Raw genomic sequence first — 16101 nt, forward strand, 5'->3', positions numbered from 1 at the left:
TGGACAATTTCCAACAGAAAAAAAATTAAATAAACCATTCAAAACATTCAGAACTGTGATGCATAACCAGTGTCTTGTGCCAAAAATGTAAATTTGTTTAACTCATGTCTTTTACCTATAAACAAACAGGCACACATCCACCCACAAGCATACGTTGCATGTACATGCATACGTTACATTTTTGTCATTTAGCGGACACTTATCCAGAGCAGCTTACATAGGTTACATTTTTTTCATATTATCCATTTATACAACTGGATATTTGCTCAAGCAACTGTGGATTAAGTACCTTGCCCAAAGGTACAACAGCAGTGCCCAAAATGGGCTGTATAGAAAGAGATGCCTATTTATTTATGGAGCTGGAGCTAGTTATAATTACTACGCAACAGAAAGCTGGTAAGTTAGTCATTGGAGTAGTGGGTCGGTCACCAATAGCTTTACACTAAAATATACGGTCAAAACCCTTGCATAGACTATCTGCATCTTGCGCCTATGTGTCTAAAAAAGGGAGCACTATGAAATATTTATCATCATTTCTGAATTTTCACTGCAGTCCCCTGTTTACTGTCGGTGAAAGCACTACAAAGAGTCAGATTTAGAGATTAAGAGCAGAAGCCTCACTTTAATGGAGAATCAAGCTGGTCTTCTGAGGTATACGCAAACAGGACTTTGTGGAAGACGAGAGTCGTTGGCATGAAAAAGTATTTTTAACATTTAATCTGTGCTGAAATTGATTACAGACAGGGTCTTCTGTTCATTGAACATCGGTTTTATCAAGGTGTTCCAGTAATCACTTTCCTGCTTGTTTCTTATAAGCGCTTTTTGCTACTGGTGTGACAAATTATCAAACAAATCAGCAACACTTACAACTGAGTTTCCTCAATATAATCGTTTTGGTAGTTCTGTTCATAATGCGAAATACAAAAAATGGGTAAAACTGGAAGAACAGGCTGGATTACAGATGGCAAGTTCTTTACATAAACTTGGGGAAAGCAAGTGTTTGAAATTTATTTTGGCTGTGCCATTTCACCCCCCTTTTTAATCTGTGATTTAATTCTTCAGTACCAGAATGTCAATGCAGGGTCCACGGTTAACCATGCAATGAACAAATAATAAGCAATGGTCCATTTAGCTACTTTAATCAATTCAATTAATCATTGTGGTGATTATCAGAACAGAACACAACATTAATCACCGACATTCCTTTAACCTTGGAATCTCTATAAATAAAGTGGAGTATCTACACTTATCCCCAAATTAAAAATTTCTGTTGTCATTAAGTTACTTCCAGACTTCATGCTGAATGAAACTCCCATTTATAAGATCGGGTGAGAATCGAGTCTTAATCCGAACCCACCACAATGCAATTCACTGATTTATTTAAGAAAATTTTACTGGATGATCGACACTGTGGCAAATGTACAATGAGAGCAATTACTGATCTATGCATGCATGCATATACAGGCCCCAGATCCAGTACAAAAAATTGCTTATGGCCAGCTTCCAGACCAGTGGTGTAGCTGATCTTGTATTCTCAGAAGCGGTCAGTGCTGTCTGGCCGTGTCTTTTGCCAGTCAGGATCAGTGCACACTTCCTGCACTAACCAGGGTCAGCGTCACGCATCCACCCCGTAATAGAAGCTGACATGGAAAGTCCTGATATAGCTGAAGCCCTAGTCAATATTGCCATTTTGGCAGGCTTTCGAGCAATTCCTCAATTCCTTGGTAGGAATGGTGACATTTATATGAAGAATGATGAGCACGCTGCCAAACTCTTTTTACAAGGAGTCATTTTTCTTTTATTCGGGATACAGTAAAATACAAAGTGACGTTAATGGCGGTGAGATTGTTTTCTGGGTACGGGGAGAGGCACTTGTGCGGTCACATCCTCTGGACGGGATTGATCCCCAGGATGTCGAAGCCCTTGGCCATGACGAGCGCCGTGGCGTCGCACAGCAACATCCTCCACATGTTCACCTTGACCACCTCACCTGGGAGCAAACAAATTAAAGGGAAACCGGTTAGACCGCTCTTTCGATTGCTAGCTTTGTCATTTCTGTTTAAACTTTTCCAATTCAACACATCTCACTGTTCTGCATAACTGCTGTGTAAAAAGCGGTGTTTTAAGTCTGCAATAAACACATTTTAAATACCCATTAGGTTCACAGCCACAAGGAAAGAGAAACAGATACTACAAAGGAAAAAAGAGCCAAGAAGAATATAAACTAGAGAGGTGGGGGGGGGATCCACAGCACCGAAGCCCAGAGGCACTTCCAGGCCCTAAATAAAAATGATCCCAGGAGTCTGAGAGCAGTGATTGTTGTATTTTGAAAGCATACTATGAAATGCAAGAAAACTACTTAAGTAGTTTTTTTTTGCACCAAATTCAAAAACTTAACATAAATCATAACCTGAAATGAAAATTAGAGGACATTACGGGATATATCAAGCTGAAAGAAATATATTGTTGAAAGATCAATTCTGGCCAATATAAGTAGTATACACAGTATACAGTATACGTGCAGGTTTAGTTCACCAATTTACTTCCATAATATATACCCAGTCAAAACGATCTATCCAATGCACCAATGACCATAACAACTGCCCGATAACAACCCCAAAACTCCTGTCCGCCACCGTAACACACAAGTTAAAGTACCCCGGGCCGTGTATTTATAGCGGTTAGCCAAAATTATTTACAACAGCTATGGAAACTTGCGTATCACGTCTGAAGTTTATAGTCTTGTAATACACTAAAAGCACTTAATCTGTTCGCTGTGGTTAATGTGTCCTATAATTCACTGCACGCAGGAGAGAGGCGGACGGGTGCTCTCAGCAGGACTATGCACAGAGAAGCAGCAGGCTCTTACGTCTTATCGGGACCCTGGCTAAATAGTTTTCAGTATTAGAGATTCAGCCCCGCTAGGATAAACGCAAACAGATGGAAATATTTAAGGGAAACAAACAAGGGCGTCGTTTTTCAACAAAACACTGGTGCGCGTTACAGGGACGTCAGCCGCGGCTTTAATTCATAAGGTGTTTCAGGAAGAGTAAAGACCTAATTTGGTGTGTTTATGACGTTTTAGCATTCAAGGACATTATTAGCGATGCTGTAATAACTTTTCACTGTGTAAGAAATCAGCAGCAGTGCTAGAAAACATGAATTTACATTTATCAGCCATACTTTAGGCTTTCCTTGACAAATAACTCCCATGAGATAAGTGCAGCCACAGAACTGAAGGGTGAAGTTGGAGTTCACAAAGGTGGACAGAGTAATTTGCAGCCAGATAGCTGCTTTTCTGAGGCACCACCGTGTCTCACACAGAAGCACACCTCATTACAGAGCAATGTCTCAAATTGGTCAGGATAACAGCTGAAGAGGCTGGCAGTGCGAGGCCTGAGAAACGCACATAACTGAGAAAGAAGTGATTAAATATCTGTGGAAAAAATGCTCCCCCATGATCCTTTTTATCATGATGTCACCCCCCCCAGCTTTCATCTCTTCTAAAAACCGGAGTCTTTTACCAGTGATAATGAGGTGCTTGGAGGAGTTGGAAGTGTATGGTCAGCACATGGACATTTATGTTTTGGGAGGATCCTCTGGGTAACTGTTCCCATCCGCTTTCTCATATCTGACATATACACAATTCTATCTTTGCCCTATTTTTTCAAAGCCATTTGCTTTAGCAAAAGATGGTGTAGTCCTAAGGTTTTCAAGAATGAGGCAATGACGCGGTGATCTTGTGTTTAACGAAGGATAAAGATGACTAGGGCCGCTCAAGGAGAGATAAAGGCCCAAAAGAAAAGCCCTGCTGGTCAAACAGAGTGAGAGAATGGGCGAGAGATTCGGGGGTAGCTGAATACCTCTACCAGAGCTCTGATAATGAAGTAGAAAAAGAGACAGAAGGAAAGAAAGAAAGAGAGAAAGAGAGAAAGAAAGAAAGAAACAAAGAAAAGGAGAAAGAAAGAAAGAAAGCCAGAGAGGCCTCTCCTGAAGCCTGTCCTCTGGGGACCCACCGGTCTGCCGGTCCTTCTCCACGCAGTAGCAGCTGTCGTAGAACTCGGTGAAGGTGGTGGCCAGCTCGTACAGGTAGTCGCACAGCGTGTGCAGCAGCAGGTCGTCCAGGATCTTCTGCAGGATCTCCGGGAAGCGGAGGATGCACTTGCCCAGCTTCCACTCCTTCTCGTGGTCCAGCACCACCTCCGTGGCCCCCGCCGCCTTCCGCAGAGCGGCGTCGTCGATGTTGGCGAGGCGGGCGATGGACCTGGCAGCCAGACAGGCAGGCAGACAGACAAAACAGGCAAGACGGACAACGCTGAGTTCCTGACACACCAGGCCCTACCGGGAACTGTTTTAGTAGGGGATGGACGAATGGATGGTTGAAGGGAGAAAGGACGAATGAGTAATTAGTAATTAAATGAATTGATGGATGGATGGACGGACGAATGGGTGGATGGGGGGGATGAATGAATGAATGTTGCTCATTCAACTTGAATGGATACACTTCTGTTCTGTTGTACTGGAAGTCACTGTATGACAGTGTGTGCTAAATGAATGTAACGTCATGCAACGTTATGCAATGAAAGAATGAACGACTGACTTTATTCTCAACACAGAATGCAAAATTGTCTTTGGCTTCACTTGGTATAAAAAGGTAGAAGCATCAGTAATGCATTAAAAACAAAAAAAAAAAACCTACAAATGAGCACATGCTGGGCACCTGGACAAGGCTGAGGCTGAGGCCAAGCCCGAGCAGAGAAACGTCTGCTTGCTGCGAGCAGACAGACCACGGTGCATGTGCTGGCCGTGTCTGCGGGTCGTTGTGTAACTGTCGCTCTTAGCAGCATCTTCCACAACGGATGCCACAATATGCGATCAATCTCCCTGCTACACCCAGGCTATCGACGGCATCACTGCTGCCTCCTGCATGTGCTATTGACTGAGAAGGGGGCCACCCATAGGGAAACTGAATGCCTTGCTCTTTTCTCACTCTGGCAGAGAAAAGAAAAGCACATCAACACCCCCCCACCCCCACCCCCCCCCCCAGGTGGAAAGGGATCTGGCTCAGGCCGCCCTGTTTCCCGCCGCACCGCGCTCACCTGATCCGGGTGAAGGCGTACAGCAGGTAGGCGGCCGTGTTGCCCCTGTCGTCCAGCATCTTGTCGAAGGAGAAGACGTAGTCGTTGATGCGGTTGTGTGACAGGTCGGCGTACTTGATGCAGCCGAACGCCACGGCCCTCTGGGCCTTCACCAGCTCCTCGGGGGTTAAAACCTGGCGAGAGCAAACATCGCACATGAAAGAGCGGAACAACACAAAAAAAAACCCTACGCATGATAAACAAATTCGTGTTCTTTGACTCCAATTTATTCCTTCATGTGACACTGAATTCGCTCTACGGGACTCCTTTTAAAAGGCCAATTAAATGCCTCACCTTGAAACTGCTGATTTCCAGTCAGTCCAGGCGTGCACAAGAGGACTCAATCTCAGTAAACAGGAATATCATCTTCAGAAATGCAATTTGTTTTATTTTGAGGAGGGGGAGGGAGGGAGGGAGCTGGGGTGCTGAAGGTGTCGAAATGAGAACACCAGAGCAGGTGGCACTTTTGGGACGGTAGCCAGTCTAGCTGCGGCACTGTTTGAAGGGTGGAAACAAACAGAGAGAGGGTGCTGTAACAAAATAAAAATCTCAGAATAGATCAAAATTGGCTTCCTCGAGTGGTGCTGGTTAAATTGATTACACCCCAGGGAATGGCACGATTACACGCCTGCTAACTTTTCCACATAATTTAATGCAGCATGTGTAACTTTCAATATCCCTGACAATTACAGGCTTAGCAAAATATATTAGCAGTGCTACTTCAGACGCCTCTCCTGGCTTGGTATACTCCGAAAAAAAAAAAATAAAAAAAGTAAATGGGATCACAAAACTGCACAACCGTTCCTCTACGCTGCTGCCAAAGTTGGAAAACCGCCTCACTGCACCTCCACAAAGCTCATCCAGGTCCCAAGCCTTTCAAAGCAAAGCCAGGCTGCACCCAGCACCTGCACCCAGCGGCAGGCGCTGCCGGGGAGTCCGGCTGTTGCTTCTCTGTCTAAATGTAATCAACTCAATCGGCTCAATCTGTCTACCACCTGACAGGAATGCGGCAGGAGCGAATCGCCCACGCCGAACGTAACAGGAGGCCGAGCTCGAAAAAACGAAACAAAAGCCCCGCCCCGCGCGACACTCGGAAAACTCCCCGCTCTTTCGACCCCGGGGGGCTGACCTTTCGGGCCCTCGCAGCTCTGCTACGGAGCAGACCCTGTGACAGAGCTGATCTTCTAGAATATTTATGGGGCGGCAGTGTAGCATAGGTTCGATTCCCTGTCAGGGCGCTGCTGTACCCTTGGGCAAGGTACTCAACCCAGAATTGCCTCAGTAAATATCCAGCTGTATAAATGGGTAACACATAAAACTGTAAGCTTTGTAAGTCGCTCTGGATACGAGCGTCTACTAAATGATAATAATGTTATGTAATGCTATGTATCATCACTGAAGGGTGACTTAGGGGTGTGACTGCTGACCAGAGGTTGGTAAGGAAGGTGCACAGGTCTGCACATTGCGATTAGTAGCTCCATTGGCTAAATAAGTGACATGCCAATGGGTATTGCGGCACCCCCCCTTGTATCTGCGCTGCAGTCCGCACCTTGTCCCTCTCCTTGTCCTTCAGCTTGTCCATGGACCTCTTCAGACCCTCTTCCAGCAGGTCCATCAGCCTCACAGTGTCTCCTGACCGAGTCTTGAACTTCTTCCTTGGAGCACAGAGAACACATGTTAACACGCGAGCCCCTTCAGAGACACCAGAACTGAGACCGCTGAAAAGCAGAGGGACAAAACCGCGATCGCTCCCCAGGAAAACAGGTTCAAATCCGCGGGAGGCGGCCAAGGGAATCAGCATCATCGTAACGCTTACGCTTACGCTTACACTACAGCAAAGCGGTGGAGACACTTACTTGTCCTCTCCCAGCACCACTCCGAAGCCGGCGTGTTCCACCCGAGTGACCTTGGGGTCGTACCACCCGATCATCTGGGCGGCGGCGAACACCACCTGGAAGTGCGTCCCCTGTGAGGAGAAACACGCGTGCACGCGCACTTGTGATTTCAGCGGACCCCCCGGTCGCTATGGTAACGCTGCAGCTGGACAACGGATCAATCTTCGGTGACCTTAGCAGCCCTAGAAGTGCTGATGGATAGCAACGCACATAGAGCTCCACCGCGGCTTCAATCCTGAGCCCAAATTATACGGGCTACATTAACGGACGACCTTGTTTTACTGTCACCTCGGGTGGATGGGTTAACCTCTACTGATTTTTAGAGGGCCAAATCCACTCTGCGTGAAAAAAAAAAAAACATTGTTAAAAACCTGGACATGGGTTAACCCCTAATGATTTTTTTTTTTTTTACAGTCCAGAATCCATGAATCCACTCTGCGCTCAAAAAACACTGTTAAGAACATTCAAAGCCAGTGTCTCTGTGTCAAGAAGGGCTCAATTCTACATCCATTGGTAACTGATTAGAAGATTAGAATTCAGCTCAGTGCCTGGGACTGAAGCAATGAGAGCGTGCTGAGCTGCATCAGAATCAGAGCAACCAAGGAAACGCTCCCCAGCTCTCCGGTACCCTCTAAAGGTACTTATTCTAATGAAAACCGAAACCCAAAAAGGTGTCGGTACTGAACAAGTTTCTGTTGCGTGTTGCCCCCCACCCCCTCTCCCCTCCTCACCTGCCCGCTGTCCGTCACATAGACAATGATGTCAGCTTTCTCTTCAAAGAGCCTCTGTTTCAGGGCAGCCAGATCAGAGGTGTCATATGTGTAGCCGCCATCCGACTTCACCACTGTCAGCGGGATGGACTGGCCCGGGGCGAACACAATCTTTCTCCCCTCATCGAGCTGCACCAGGCCTGCAGACAAGAGCACATAACAAGCAGTAAACGAGAGTGAGATTACTATCGCAACACTGCCCCCTGCTGAACAAAAGGAACATGCCAGTGGCTCAAGCTGACATGGGTCACTCTGCTAGGCATTCATACGCGTATCAACCTTTTCATTTTTATTCACCTTTCTCTTCAAACTCTTTCACCACAGCCGTCATCATGTCCTGGTAATAAGACTCCCCTCTTTCGATCAGCTTGATGTCCAAACAGTCGTAGACTTTCTGGAATTCTTTGAAAAGAAAGGGGGGAAAAAGAAACAAAAGTTTACATTTAACAGCAACAACGCCTGGCAGAAATGAGGAAAAAATCTTGCACAGACATTGGCTGGCTACACTGGTATTCTCTTGTTCAACAAGCAATGGAAACTTTCTCATCAAGTCTGTCCCAACTGGGAGTAAGAAGCCAATCAAGATGCACATGTGGAAGTAAACACGTACTACTCTCTCCACACTGTGATTGTCCCATTATTACAAACATAAAAAACAGTGTTGTCACCGTCTGCATTTTAGGACAGCCATGAGTTTGTGAATTTTAATATGGCTATAATATAGCTTTAACATAGCTAATATTATAATATATATTATACTACTTTATAATATAGCCTACAACCTAACACAGGGAGCTTAATGTCAGACTTACTCCCCAATGTCCAAAATGACAAAACCTGCCCTGACACAAATGCCACACTGCCCACTCTCAAAAGCTGGGGGGCACATGGTGACACACCTCTGATGGAATAAACAACAGTGCAGGTTTTATACAAGATGCTTTGGTTTCAGTCCCAATAGGTCAGGCTGCATGAGATGAAGGAACTCGCTTAGCGCTTAGTTTTGAAGCCAACTTTAAAGGGGATTCTGACTGCATAATTACAGGCCTTTATGGATATGAGCTCTGTAAGGTCTAAATATGTAGGGGTTGTGTAGGCTGGCAATGCCTTCCCCAGCAGCAGGTATGTCAAAACTTTGGTTCTGACATACCTTTACCCCAACTGGTCCCAGTTTAGCAACACAGCACTCGATACCCTTGTGATACCACAAGGAACAACTTTTCTCAACTCAAGTGATCAAATATTCCATTTATCTTCAAAAATGTACTTTTACTGCGCCATCTTCGACTCTGGGCACACTGACTGATCCAAAACTACAAATTGAAAGTACAAAATATTACAGATCTGTGGGGAAATACTTCATACATTTTCAATGACAATTTCAGGCTTAAATTATTTGGAAATTCTGACCAATGCAAACCTGAAATTAAATCTATAAATCATACCTTAAAAAACAGTTTTATGCTACATAAAAACTAGTTACTTCTTGGATGAGTAAAATGCTTAACACAGGATACATTCATTTTTGGCTCTTATTGCTTTTCTTTTATACTGACTCTAGCTGCTTCACCCACTGCAGGTTCATTTTGAGGAAGGGGACTGTGTCTTATTATTGGCTGGTGTGATTCTCGTCACACAAGCATGTGAGCAACTCTGTTACAGACCGATGGCAAGGTGCACTTCATCGAGTGAATAAATCTAATGTGCTATGATGTTCCTTACCTTTAAAACAGTTACATAGGCATACATTTAAAACAGTTAAACAGGCATGTGTTTATTTGGTAACACAAATCTCAAACTAAACTAAATGTACACGATTTGGAGACAGGTCTCTAAAGCACTACGTTTGAAGCAGTAGAGATTTTACTCCCCGAGAAACGAAAGACAACTCAACACTTTGTGGGGCATCAATTCCTACACGGCCTACCTGTCTCTGAAGAGCAACAGATTAGGCCGAAGATGTCATTTCATTATTTTAGCATTTTCACTGAAATGCGCTCACATCCTCCTGGGCCTCAGAGAGGAAATCACTTCTTTATCGCCACCCTAAGGATTTTGGCAGTGTTGTCTCCAACGCACTTACGGGAGTTTGGTATCATCACATAAGGCATCACAATAAATTGCCTATGACAATACAGCCACCTGACCCTGGTCTGTATGCTTTGCAGTATCATAATTGTGTGTAGTGGGCTGTTTGCAGTGCAGCCTGGAACACCGTCACACACAAGCCTGGCGCTATGGGGGTGCTTAGGAGTGCACTACACCCCAGACGGACTTCAGTGCACCTCCAGTTGTCTCCTTACATCCCGATGTCCACAAAGTATTTATGACTTTTTGTTCCCTCCCATGGCTTGCAACTGCACCCCTCTGTATTTTCTCCTGGCACCAGGCTTGGACATACAGCACACCGCCACTCACCCTTTCTGGACACGTCACAGATGAGGTTCCAGGCCTTGATGAACTCGGGCTCCTTGCTCTGCAGCTTCACCACGCACTGGTACGCCCTCTTCTTAAAATCCTCCTCATTGTCGAAGCGCTTCTTGGACTCCTGCACACAATCAGATGATTCAGCATCACCGCAAGACAGGAGATTGGACTCCAGCAATGAAAACAACACCCAATGTGACCTTCAGTACTTCTGCAAGAACAAGTAGTTCTACTACTAAATAACTGCTGTATCAAAATGGTACAAAACGTGTCAAGGTTCCCCCAATGACTAAGCAGCTAAGTTTGTCCTTCTGCCCAGGGTTTGGTCTCGGGGTGATACACTCACTTTGTAGAATGCCTGAAGGTCCCCAATGGGAGGGGACACCGTGAGGTAGTTGGGGAACTTGTCCTGCAGGTGGGCGATGAGCATCCCAAACTGAGTGCCCCAGTCTCCCACGTGGTTCAACCTGGGGCATGCAAACACAGTGAGGGCACATCAGTGCAGCCAGCCAGTTATGCACAAGGTCACGCAGAGGGGACTGTCGTGAACAACCCACAGTAACTAAGATAGGGCGCTGTACAGTCACATAGCACTAATCTCCGTACCATCGACTGCCTATCTGGAGTGACTCACAAGAAGAGCAGACCACACACGTGTCCATGCTGAATTTACATAATCTTTGTGGGATAAGAAAAGTAAGATGATTCAAACTCCTTGAGCACCTAACATTGTGAGAGACACAAGCGTCTAACATTACGTTATATTACACTCATTTAGCAGACACTCTTATTCACAGTGACTGACATAGGTCCCAGTTTCATCCATTGCACAGCTGGATATTTGCTGAGACAACTGTGGTTTAAGTACCTTGCCCCAGGGTACAACAGCAGTGCTCATGTGGGGAACTGAAATAGCAACTTTTGTACTTGTGAGCTCTGCTCCTTACCACTATACAACACCGCTGCCCCCGACATTGCCTTAACTGTGTGAGTCAGTGTCTAGAGAGAGGTCTGGACATGGACAGCGCTGGTGCACTGACCTCAGGACGTCGTATCCCAGGAACTCGAAGAGCCGGCACATGCTGTCTCCGATGATGGTGGAGCGCAGATGCCCCACGTGCATCTCCTTAGCGATGTTGGGAGAGGAGAAGTCCACCACAACCTGTAAGGCACACACACAGAGACACACACACAATATTTACAGGAACACATGCATGAGAGTTGTTAGTGTTATCAGATGTTAACAGAGTGTTAAGAGCATGTAGGATAAATAAAAACCCTTTATAAAGTACCCGTTTCTTGGATTCCAGAGGTGGAGGCTGCACACCATTGACCAGCAGGTTTGTCAGAAGTTTTGACACAAAGGCCTTCTTGAGGTGAACATTGATGAATCCTTCAGTCGAACAAAAACAACACAGTATTTTAATGGCAATGTTGCAAAACAAACCATTCTGATTTGTCAACATTTAGTGTACCAATAGCACTGTTTCAAATCAGGAAAGGAAGTTTCTCTGTTTCAAGTTTTTTCTGAGGAAAAAAAAAACAGACCTGGTCCAGCAATCTCTGTCTTCTGAATTAAGTCGTTGTCTGGAATGTTCCGCACAATCTTCTCTGCAATATCCCTGGGGCTGACCTTCAGTCCCTTGGCTTTCATCATCTGAAACAAGTCACACGTGGTGTTCCATTCCCAACACTGAGATCTTAATGACACACAGATGCTATTTCCATACACATACATTTTTGCCATAATTAGGGTAAATACCAATACAGAATAAATAGATGCCTGCCAATTAGAAAAAAATCCTTGGTAATTTAAGAGGAATTAAGAAAACACAAACCCAAAATATAGTGTGGCTGACTGAATATTGCAACTGAAACTATGGGATCAGTGCATGTTAAACATCAACACAACAACAGAAAGACTGAAAGAGAAAGGCAGCCTGGCCTCACCTGTGCCATCGCCATGGCACTGTTGCACTGGTAATCCCCGAATTTAGCCTGCTGATTGGGCGTGACATTCAGGGGCGGGTTCTCCAGGTCAGGGTATGCAGCCTGGATGGCACACCCGAAGATCTCCTGCAGCCGTTGGTTGATGTTGATCATGGTCCTGCTGCACTCACCCCGTTCCTCCTGAAGGCTCTGTTAGGTACAACACATACATCCCCAACAGAAAAGTGTTAGTTCCCTCCACACATTAGATTATGTTGTTAGATTGTGCTTAGATTAAGGGTGTCCCTGTGTGCCAGTATAGTACAGTGTTCATTTTTAGACATCCTTGCACCTTCCTCTTGGATCTTATACCAAGAAAAGTCAGTCCTCAAAGTACAACTCATAGTCTATCTCTGACCCAAAGTTTCTGTGTTTGATTCTCATGCAGGCCATTGCTGTATGTGTATGCACGTGACTCTGTAAATATTCAGCTGTAATAGTCAAGACTAATCAGGACTAATAAGGTCCACAAGGCCAGCCCTATAAATCTAATCTAATCATAATCATTTATATCTTAATTTTGATTTAGGCTTATATGCTAACTTGAATTCCTCTAAACCCCTACAGGAACAATAAGGACCTTCCGTTTTGTCTTTCAGGTGTGTGATGCTATATCTGCATGTGATATAGGTAGTTGAGTACATCAGATCACTCACTCGCTTTAGGATGTTGAGGCGATACTTCAGTTTTGCGTTCTCTTCCCTCAACTCTTCCAGCTGCGATGAAACGCCAAGAGTTTCCGGGTTCTTCAGCTTCTCGATTTCATCCGAAAGAGATTTAATTTCCCTTTCCTGCGAGGGCAAACGAGAGAAACACAATCTGAAACGGTGCTTGAATGAACCTGATGCCTAGATCAGTTCGTGAATGCATAAAACATCTATTAAGCCAAAAAGTTTCAGCGTCCACTTGTACAATACTTTTTTCCCTGCCAATGGTGTTGAACAAAGCATATGAATGATGCGAGAAGCCATTCAAACGAGGTTTACAGCCCAAATTCTTTCGCTTCTTCGGGGACAATAAAATATTAATATCATCAATGTGCAGTGCGCAGTAATTGTATACCGTGGGCAATTTTAATGGAGGTTGAATGAAACTTTGACTCATCCTCTTCCCTTTTCTATCCAGCTATAAGTGAAAGTGGAAGTTGAGGGGCTGCACACTAGCCACAAAATAGTTACATTTCTTCATGAACGATGAGCAACGTTGTCATAGATAGGCAGTGTAGCTGATCGATGACATGTTTGCAAATACTGGCGAAGATTAATGAAAACGAGGCGAAATTACAAGTCACTTCTAATCTGTTGTATAGCCATGAAAATGAAATTACAAGTCACTTCTAATCTGTTGTATAGCCATGAAAAAAACTGAATGACAGGCAGCTTACTAGGCAGCTAACATTTAGCTTCTCTACTAGGTAGTGAACGAGGTGCTCAACTGCTCAGTGAAGCCAGCTACACCTCAGACAACTCTCCTGCCAGATGGTTAGCGTGGTAGCTAAATTATCTTAATGTTAGCAATATCAGGTTAAAGTCCTTCATCTAATTACACAAGTTCTACAGAAGCTCTGTAACAGAGATGTCACAGAAGCTAGAGAAGTTAGCGAGCCAGCTATCTAGCCAGGCTACTTTCAGTTTCACTGTTTACGGTTAAAATTATGTCGACATTATGGCTAGCTAGTTTGTTAGTTAGCCTTCGTCTTTTGGTCTCACCGGTTTGTTAACTGTCTAGCGTCTAATTGTAACTTTCTACCTTTCATTGAACTGGCTAACTTGCTCAGGTAGCTGATGGAGTAGTTGCCACGCGTTACGTCAGCTATGATGGCTGATCATACCCACCATTTGACATGTTCCTGCAGTAATACATTATGAATAAAAATCACATAAATACCATACGACCGCTTTGAAGTTGCACTCTCACCTGCTGTTGAAATCGGGACGCATACTCGGCAATCGGATCTCCCATTTTTCCAAGAAAATACCTTAGTTGTTTAGCTACCTAAAACGCCAATACTTTCGATTCCTCCAGACCACGCACACCAGCAGGAGAGTTGAAAGGTTACTGAGCCGGCTGCCAACGAGAGCGACCACAGGAATACAAGAGAAGCGCTGTTCTGCGCTTTATATACCGCCCTCGTGTAGACGAAATATGTACTGCACATATAATTTCACTTTTGGATTCATGAAGATGGGGGATTCAGCGTGCGAGTTTCAGCGGAGAGCAAGGTTCTATTTGCATTACATTTACATTTATTCATGTGGCAGACGCTTTTATCCAAAGTGACTTACATGTGAGGCAGAGCACAACGCAAGCAAAAAAGCCATTCTAAGTAGTAAATAATATTAAAAGTGCTGCATGACCAAGTGTCAATAGTTGGCCAGGCAAGGTACAAGGTTCCTGTGCGGTTTTCAAGCCCTCAGGTTTCTGGCGGCTTTATGTGAAATTGTAATGGTGTAATGCGCTTTACAACCTAAAAACACAAAACACAAACCGTGACAATCAAGAAGCACGGACACAGACAACTTAGAAGAAAAAAACACTTCATATATTTGTTGTGAAACTACAAAACATGTTCTTGTGCTGGTGAAATATTTACAATGCTGGTCCACATAGCAGTGTCAATGTTAAATTCACAGCTTTCAGAAGTCTCATGAGAAAAGAAAAACAGTGCACCCAAATCACAAAGTGCAATAAATACATGCTGAGTTTCACAATCCACCTCCATAAAAAGGTCAGGTTCATTACCATCTTTAATACAACAGATTCAAAATCAAACTAAAAAAAACACTTGAACTTCAAAACAAACAATCAAAATTACAGACTGATGTGTGACGCAAATCATTCACTTGATGACGGTGGTATCAGATTTTAGTGATGGTGTTTGATTACTTGAAGCAAGACACAGGTAGCCTCCATACTATATCTGTGCATTGTGTCCACAACGAACATGCCATGTGTTATATAAGTACATTAAATCTGAGCCTTAGATTCAATATTTAGAGAGCACCTAGTCAATCAAGACATTTTTTCATTAATCACATATAGTCATGCTTGATACACACTCTCATCGCTAAAGTCCTAATGTAAGACTTCCTTTATACATTTTATTCCCAGTACCACCAGAATAAAATATGACTCGTTTCAGTCACCAGCTCACATTTAACTAAAAAAACAATACACCCGATTTCTCTACAATCTGAAAAAAGAACTTCTTTGCATACTGGTTTCTGATCTATTCTACGAGGATAACCATATTCTCACTTCTGCTCAGAAAGCAATAATAACCTTAACATTCTTTGAGTATTTGCTTACTGGGGCACACCCCACAAGTAAGCCCTGCCTACAACTGTTCACGGGAGAGAACACTTCAGACCACAAGTTTTTGAACCTTGAAGTGTGGTTATCCCCTAATAAGGCATAAAATTACAAGGTATTCTTAACACGAGTTCCTGAAAAATAGCCAAATAAGTATACGCGTTCTACATGATTTCTTACATAAGGTGCACATAACTCAATGAAAGTCTGAAAACAGCACAAAGAAATGAACACAGAAATTAGGACAGAAAAACACGTATCTTGACAGGCAAGAGGAAACATAAAATTTCAGTGTATGCTGTTTGATGTATTTTTATTCGATTCAACACCGAAACACTGCTGTTCTCTACATCTGTATTTTTCTAGCTTTCATGGAGAACGTGCACCTTGTGGGAAAAGAAATCTTGGTGAATGAGGGGGTGGTGTGCTGTATATTACCGTTTTTGAGTGACACCGCAGGTGAGGAACAGTGGAACTTTTGGTTACAAGTAAAGCTTTTGTTGTTTCAAGAGCAGCAGCAGGGCAAAAAAAGCGTACTTTACAGAAGCTGACAAGCTCATGGCTGATAAG

General features: G+C 44.0%; 1 protein-coding gene across 1 annotated transcript; it reads right to left on the reverse strand.

The window, feature by feature from the left end:
• Positions 1–1479: 1479 nt before the first annotated feature.
• On the reverse strand, positions 1480–14260 carry rars1 (arginyl-tRNA synthetase 1). Its single transcript, XM_036524547.1, has 15 exons — positions 14137–14260; positions 12876–13010; positions 12181–12369; positions 11779–11887; positions 11523–11623; positions 11271–11392; positions 10577–10697; positions 10222–10351; positions 8101–8205; positions 7765–7943; positions 6995–7104; positions 6688–6793; positions 5100–5272; positions 4017–4264; positions 1480–1990 (listed from the first exon to the last, which is right to left on the reverse strand). The coding sequence occupies exons 1-15, from the start codon at positions 14179–14181 to the stop codon at positions 1881–1883; spliced, it is 1983 nt and encodes a 660-aa protein (XP_036380440.1). The 5' UTR covers positions 14182–14260; the 3' UTR covers positions 1480–1880.
• Positions 14261–16101: the final 1841 nt, after the last annotated feature.

Source organism: Megalops cyprinoides, chromosome 3, assembly GCF_013368585.1.
Source record: "Megalops cyprinoides isolate fMegCyp1 chromosome 3, fMegCyp1.pri, whole genome shotgun sequence".
NCBI classification, from domain to species: Eukaryota; Metazoa; Chordata; class Actinopteri; order Elopiformes; family Megalopidae; genus Megalops; species Megalops cyprinoides.